General features: G+C 48.6%; 1 protein-coding gene across 1 annotated transcript in view; it reads left to right on the forward strand.

Annotated features, from left to right (window-relative positions):
- The window catches only part of ulk4 (unc-51 like kinase 4), a gene marked incomplete at its 5' end in the record, with an annotated part of 94,249 nt that overhangs the window by 56,156 nt on the left and 29,579 nt on the right, over nucleotides 1–8,514 (forward strand). The window contains one exon of the mRNA XM_080541068.1: nucleotides 6,649–6,815. Coding sequence (XP_080397194.1) covers nucleotides 6,649–6,815 — 167 coding nt within the window. The remainder of the gene's footprint in view (nucleotides 1–6,648; nucleotides 6,816–8,514) is intronic.

Genomic DNA, 8,514 nt, shown 5'->3' on the forward strand with positions numbered 1-8,514 from the left:
CTCCTCCACCCCTACCCTCCCCTCTCCCTCCTCCACCCCTACCCTCCCTCCTCCACCCCCTTCCTCCTCCACCCCTCCCCTACCCTCCCCTCTCCCTCCTCCACCCCTACCCTCTCCCTCCTCCACCCCCCCCCTCCCTCCTCCACCCCTACCCTCTCCTCCCCCTCCTCCACCCCTACCCTCCCCTCTCCCTCCTCCACCCCTACCCTCCCCTCTCCCACCTCTCCCCTACCCTCCCCTCTCCCTCCTCCACCCCTACCCTCCCCTCCCCCTCCTCCACCCCTCCCCTCTCCCTCCTCCACCCCTACCCTCCCCTCTCCCTCCTCCACCCCTACCCTCCCCTCTCCCACCTCTCCCCTACCCTCCCCTCTCCCTCCTCCACCCCTACCCTCTCCTCCCCCTCCTCCACCCCTACCCTCCCCTCTCCCTCCTCCACCCCTCCCTTCTTCCTCCTCCACCCCTCCCCTACCCTCCCCTCTCCCTCCTCCACCCCTACCCTCTCCTCTGTCTCCTCTACGCGGAATCATTGAATAATAGATTCCTTTGCTATGACCGTGTTGACAGTTAGGCTCTCTGTTTCTCAGTAGCTAATAGCCTAGCTGGCTGCTCCTCCAGCCCGTCAGCGCCACACGCTTCCCTGTCCCACCAGCAGCACACAGAGAGACGCCGCCCTCACGGGGGGGGGTTCGGCGCGAGCCAAGTTGAGTCATCGTTTTCACGGCGAGGCTCGACATTCAACACGCCCATCAGGATAAGGGGGGCACCTTGTGAAAGAGAAAGAGAGCCCTAATGAAAGACGCTCCCTTCCTGTGACACCCCTGGCCGGTGCTGATGCAGGGCCCGGGCCTTGTCTAGAAGCTGTGTGACGTCCAGTGTTTACCTCAGGAGCTAAGGAGCCACCTCCGTCCAAAATCGTTTAGCAAAAGCAGCGCCGTCGAGCCGACGAAGTGAAGATAGTCTGTCACCTCTCGCGTCTGACTGGCCGTCCCTGGGGAGCGCGGCGGGTCTAACCTGCCACGGCCTCGAGAGGCGGCCGCTGTTCAATTATGGATACGGAAGACTATAAACAGAGCTTGTAGTTAATACATTTGTATTAGCTGTGTAAAGCCGGGGAGGGAGGGAGGGAGGTGCGTGTTGTGAAGTCGTCAGCAGAGTGAGAAGAGTGTCACTACGCAGAACCAACCTGCGCTTGGGCACTTAGCTCGGACGCTTCTGCTAAGTGGAAGTTAGCAGCCCCCTCTGTGTCAGGACTATACGACGCGCTGTTATGGAAACTCCTCACAGGGGAGAGCAGATGTAGTGGAGTCTCTGGCGAGGAAAGCGTAACCCTGTTTGTGTCAGTGTAACTGCAGTGCGTCTCATGTAGCATCGCGCTTGACTGCGGCCCCCGTGAATTATAGGTGTGGGTGTCAAAATGCTTTTCAGGTTCACGGCTGTAATTGCTACTCTCTCCCGGCGAGAGCCAGAACAGGAAGTCCTTAACTCCTAACAACAAAAAGGCCCCCCCCCCACACACACACACACACACACACACACACACACCCTCCCCTCGACCGTGTCAACCAATAGGAATTTCCACTCCAGGGCCTCGTTTCGAATAAGGGCAACTTCCTCCTCTTGCCCTTCTCATTACAGGAGAGTCATTTGCGAGTTACTTTCTGAAGTCAGCATCATTATGCACAAATCAGGTCCTCTTTTCAGGAAAGTGTTGACCCAGCACTAAATATAACCCTGGCAATTAGCGCTATCTCTGCTTCGGCTCTGGCTGCGGCGTTGGCCCACTCTAGATCCGCTCAAGAATAGCAGGCAGGGGGGGAAAACGGGCATAATTGGCTCTTTTAGGTGTGACTGGGAGAGAGAGAGAGAGAGAGGGAGAGAGAGAGAGAGAGAGAGAGAGAGAGAGAGAGCGGAGAGAGACGGAGACGCTTGTGAGAGCCAGCCAGTGAGCAGGAGGGAATGGATGAGATGAGATTTATAATTGGCCAGATTTCCCAGAGTCGGAGATAAGAGACCTTTGGGAGAGAGAGAGAGAGAGGGGAAGTGGCACAAACAGGGAGAGCAGGCAGCCAGAGCCGTGGTGGATAGGCTCGGGTGTTAAAGCTCTTTTTATTTTCCATACCTGATTTCAAACACGCCGGGGGCGTCGGTTGGGGGATGCAGAAAATTAAATAACGTGATCACGTTTTTTTTTTACGTCGGGGTTTGGACGTACAGTCACAATGAAATAACATGATCACGGTTTTTACTCTGTGTTCTCAGAGTATAAGCAACCCAAGCAGCTATTGTTTCTCTGAGCCCTATTGAGGCTGCGTAATTTAATTGCTATTTATCCCTTTTTCGATTCACCGAGGCTTAAGTTTGCTTCTTCTTCTTCTTCTTCTTCTTCTTCTTCTTCTCTGGAACCCGAATAGCTAAACCAAAACTCGAAATGACAATGTCCCGCACGCCGTTTAGGCCATTCACCACGGTAATTATATTGTCTGTGCGCATTGTTGATGTATTCACCAGTTATCTTCAGAAATGCAGAGAGAGAGAACACTGACAAATATCTCCCTCCAAAAGACTGGAGTGCTAAACCCAGATAAACAGTGTGGTTGCCTCAGGTCATAAGCACAACACTTCCAGAACGCTCATCCGTGGAGGGGATGGAATATCTGCGGCGGTCCTCCACAGCCGAGGCGCCTTGTTGCCCATGAGCTAGTCTCTCTTCTCTCTCCACACTGTGGTGAACGTATCTTAGCAGGGTTGTCAGGTGCACTCATTAGCATTATTATAATCCGCTCCCATTTCACGCTAAGGCATGCTTATTATAGACTAGAGCTAGCCAACCTGATAGGAGAATACCCACTTCAGGAACAACATGACACGGAGGCTCCTCTAATCTTTGCCTTAAAAAAAATCACAAAACATCAGTATTGCCAAAAAGCTAGCAGTCGCTTGCTCAAAGCGACAACTATTGAATTCAGTAGGAATCCAATTCACTCCTATACTATAATAGGCCTGGTCGTTTTGAGAGTTTCAAGCTAGTTGCTTTATAGAGAATATATGCATTTGTAATAGGCTAGGTATTGTCATATGTGTCTATGGTATTGATGTTGTTGTATCTAAATGGAGTCCCCCTGGCAGGTTTATTCTAGTATGTTTATTGAGTCAACATGAGAGTGACTCAATAATGTAAGCTCTCCCCTCCTTTCATGTGGTCCCATCTCCCCGCTAATGCAGCAGTCCTGCTGGAGACTGTCTGCCCAACATCACAGGTGCCAGTATCAGCATGACCTTCAGTTATTTTACCTTACTTGGGCAAATTTGCTTTGAATAGTTTGTGTTTTTTTTTTTTTGCTGAGATTTGTTTGGTACCTCTTACACTTCATGGAGGAAAACACTTTTTGTGAATATTTGTATTTTGTATATTTAAATGAGTGTTTCAGGTGAAAGTCATACAAATCCTGTTTCTCAGTTTGTCTATAGGACATCATCATCATCATCATCTGTCCATAGGACATCATCATCATCATCTGTCATAGGACATCATCATCATCATCATCTGTCATAGGACATCATCATCATCATCTGTCATAGAACATCATCATCATCTGTCATAGGACAACATCATCATCATCTGTCCATAGGACAACATCATCATCTGTCCATAGGACATCATCATCATCTGTCATAGGACATCATCATCATCATCTGTCATAGAACATCATCATCATCTGTCCATAGGACAACATCATCATCTGTCCATAGGACATCATCATCATCTGTCATAGGACATCATCATCATCATCTGTCATAGAACATCATCATCATCTGTCATAGGACATCATCATCATCTGTCATAGGACATCATCATCATCTGTCATAGAACATCATCATCATCATCATCATCATCATCATCTGTCCATAGGACATCATCATCTGTCCATTGGACAACATCATCATCTGTCCATTGGACAACATCATCATCTGTCATAGGACAACATCATCATCTGTCATAGGACATCATCATCATCTGTCATAGGACAACATCATCATCTGTCATAGGTCATCATCATCATCTGTCATAGGACATCATCATCATCTGTCATAGGACAACATCATCATCTGTCCATAGGACATCATCATCATCATCATCTGTCATAGAACATCATCATCATCTGTCATAAAACATCATCATCATCTGTCATAGGACATCATCATCATCATCTGTCATAGGACATCATCATCATCTGTCATAGGACATCATCATCATCATCATCATCTGTCATAGAACATCATCATCATCATCTGTCATAGAACATCATCATCATCTGTCCATAGAACATCATCATCATCTGTCCATACTAGGACACCATCATCATCTGTCATAGGACAACATCATCATCATCATCTGTCCATAGGACAACATCATCATCTGTCATAGGACATCATCATCATCTGTCATAGGACATCATCATCATCTGTCATAGGACATCATCATCATCTGTCATAGGACATCATCATCTGTCCATAGGACATCATCATCATCTGTCATAGGACAACATCATCATCTGTCCATTGGACAACATCATCATCTGTCCATTGGACAACATCATCATCTGTCCATTGGACAACATCATCATCTGTCCATAGGACATCATCATCATCTGTCCATAGGAAACATCATCATCTGTCATAGGACATCATCATCTGTCATAGGACAACATCATCATCTGTCATAGGACATCATCATCATCTGTCATAGGACATCATCATCATCTGTCCATAGAACATCATCATCATCATCATCTGTCATAGGACATCATCATCATCATCTGTCCATAGGGCATCATCATCGTCTGTCCATTGGACAACATCATCATCTGTCCATTGGACAACATCATCATCTGTCATAGGACATCATCATCATCTGTCATAGGACAACATCATCATCTGTCATAGGACATCATCATCATCTGTCCATTGGACATCATCATCATCTGTCCATTGGACAACATCATCATCTGTCCATTGGACAACATCATCATCTGTCATAGGACAACATCATCATCTGTCATAGGACATCATCATCATCTGTCATAGGACATCATCATCATCTGTCCATTGGACATCATCATCATCTGTCCATTGGACAACATCATCATCTGTCCATAGGACAACATCATCATCTGTCCATTGGACAACATCATCATCTGTCCATTGGACAACATCATCATCTGTCATAGGACATCATCATCATCTGTCCATTGGACAACATCATCATCTGTCATAGGACATCATCATCATCTGTCATAGGACATCATCATCATCTGTCATAGAACATCATCATCATCTGTCCATAGGACATCATCATCATCTGTCATAGGACAACATCATCATCTGTCATAGGACAACATCATCATCTGTCCATAGGACATCATCATCATCATCTGTCCATTGGACAACATCATCATCTGTCCATTGGACATCATCATCATCTGTCCATAGGACATACATTATCGTCCACAAACCCTCCCTTGTAACGGTGTGGATCTATTCAAGGCCGGGTCCTCACATGTAAAGAATGAGCCGTTGAGTGTGGAGAGAGTGTGAGTTCAGAGAGCAGCCCAGGGTTCAACCTCCTGCCATGATCTGGGGGGCGACGGGTCAGCAGGAGAAGTACGCTGCCCAGAAACTAGAAAAGCTTATTCTCTTAAAGATGAGGAGATTATTCATACACGCTTAATATTTCAACACGGAAAGAAAACTGAAAGACAGGCGAAGGCAAAGGTTTCCTGTCAGCTGAAAGAGATGATATCTGGCTGCTATCTGGTAATTGGAACGGAAAAAAAGGGTTACGATTTGTATCTCAATTATATTGGATGAGCGGAATGTCTACAGCATCCATATTTTACACGACCGGCATCTTTTTAGGGTAGGAGCGTGTGTGAGTGTGTTGTGTGAGTGTGTTGTGTGTTGTGTGTTGTGTGTGTTGTGTGTGTTGTGTGTGTGTGTGTGTGTGTGTGTGTGTGTGTGTGTGTGCGTGTGTGCGTCCGTCCGTGCACGTGTGTATGCGTGCGTCCGTGTACGCGTGCGTCCGTGCACGTGTGTACGCGTGCGTCCGTGCACGTGTGTATGCGTGCGTCCATGCATGTGTGTGTGTGTGTGTGTGTGTGTGTGTGTGTGTGTGTCTGCGTATGTGCGTATGTGCGTGCTTATGTGTGTGTGTGTCTGCGTATGTGCGTGCGTGTGTGTGTGTGTGTGCGTATGTGTGTCCGTCCTGCGTAGAGGTTAGCAGGAAGTGCCACATCCATCACAGCCCTCCAGATGATGAATGGTACCAGCGCCTCCACTCAAGGCCCGGAGAACGCTCTCGTACTTCACAAACGTACGAAGAAAAACCGCCACTTAACGTCACTTAGAACGGAGCGAGTCGTTACGAGGTCCCCCGTCCGACACGACTTTGTACTTTAAAAAACACGGCGTTTCCCATATTTACGACCTATAGGAAGAGCGTCTCTTCGCCAAGGTTGACTTGGTCGCGTGTTTCTCTTGCAGGGTTGCCAGATGGGATTGACAATTTCCAGCCTAACCGCAGTCTTAAAAACCGCTAAATCCACCAAAAACCAGCCCAACTGGCAACCCTGTTTCTCTTGTGTTTGTCAGGTGTGGTGGAGGTGCTCTGCTCCGTCTTCTCCGAGGCGGCCGGCCTGTACCTGGACAGAGAGGAGCGGCCGGGGAGGAAGAGCAGCCACACCCTCCTCCTCTCCCTCCTGGACGTCACACACAACCTCCTGAGGAGCACGTCTGCCGTGGTGAGGCTGGCCCTGCAGGTACGCCCCGGCTCTGCCTCTCTGTGGGTATCTGGATGACTCACTGTCACCGAAGATGGGTCTGTGTGTGTGTGTGCGTGTGCGTGTGCGTGTGTGCATGAGTGCGTGTGCATGTGTGTGTGTGCGTGTGTGCGTGCATGACAGAGAGTACCGTATCCACCTATCCCGTCCAGTGATTCACGCCAGCTCTTTTTTTTCTGCCTCTCAACTTATCTTCAGTAGGGCAGCAAAATATCACATTGAAGTTTTATCTTTTGACACTGAGGATCCACAAGGTCCCCCGGCCCCAGGGACTCTGCGCCGTCTCCCCCCGGCCCTCATTATCTGGCTGGACGTCTTTTGTCCTCCGCCGAGCCCCCCTGGCATACATATTTATGCCCGGACATTGGGAGAGGGGGGAATACGTACTGGAAATCAATTCGCTGAGAGAAAAAAAAAAATGCAAAGCTCATTAAAAGGCTCCTGCACAAACCAAATTCATTTGGGTAATAATGATAAGGAAGAATACTACACTGCTTCTTCAAGTCTCTCTCTCTCTCTCTCTCTCTCTCTCTCTCTCTCTCTCTCTCTTTCTATCTCTTTCTCACTCTCCCAGCTCTCACTGTCTCCTGTCTCTCTCTCTCACTCTCTCAGCATCCTCCTTCTCTCTCTCTCTCTCTCTCTCTGTCTCTCTCTCTTTCTCTCTGTCTCTCTCCCTCTCTCCCTCTCCCTCATATTCTGCCAGCATTAATATTTTAAATGGATGAGGGAAGTTAATCGAGAAAGTGCTACATGCTTCGCAATTAAGGGAAAGAAGAGTGGGAAAAACTAGAAGACAATAATCACATTACTGCAGCCAGCCAATCTGCCTCATGTTTTTGTGCTGACGGGAAAAATGAGCTAAAATAAGCTAGCAGCCCTTCAGAGGGGGGGGGGGTGGGGGGGGGTGTTTGAGAGAAACTCAGAGAAAACCAGACGGAGAGAGTGTCACTTTCGGTCTAGCCCAACTGAGCTCGAGTCTGAGGAAAACAGAAGTTTGGAAATGTTTTGACGGTTTTTTCGTCTATTTTCGTCTGCCAAAGGGGACGATTAGTCATATCTCTCGAGCTCACTGAAGGTGCTTTTAATTAAGGCTGCGAAGGCCGGGCGTCTGTTCGTGAGCAGGAGAGACAGGGCGACAGAGTGGTAGGAGATATTTGCGTGACGGGAGTCGACCGTGGTGAGCGGTCCGGCGGTGTAGACGCAGCTCCAGCTGTCAAGTCAGTACACAACGCCCGTGACATACACAGGCAAGGCTGTCTGAGGGCTCTGTCTCTGGGCACGTGTGATGAAACCTTGCTCAGCTCAATGCTGTCTGTCTGTCATGTGTGTCTGTCTGTCTCAGACTCTCTCTCCCACTTCACTCCTGCTGGATGTTCTGCCTTGACTTGATCTCTGTCGTAGCCTTCGCTGGCAGCACGGAGCAGAGTACTGTATGTACCGTTAACGTCAATCACAAGTTGACCTGACCGTGTGTGTGTGTGTGTGTGTGTGTGCGCGTCTGTTTATGTGTGTGTTTGTGTGCATGCATGCGTGCGTGGATGTGTGTGTGTGTGTGTGTGCGCGCGTGTGCGTGTGTGTCTATGTGTGTGTGCGCGTCTGTTTATGTGCGTGTGTGCGTGCGTGCGTGTCTGTCTGTCTGTCTGTCTGTGTGTGTGTGTGTGTGTGTGTGTGTCTGTCT

This window comes from Nansenia antarctica (assembly GCF_963989245.1).
Source record: "Nansenia antarctica genome assembly, chromosome: 10".
In the NCBI taxonomy this organism is placed as follows: Eukaryota; Metazoa; Chordata; class Actinopteri; order Argentiniformes; family Microstomatidae; genus Nansenia; species Nansenia antarctica.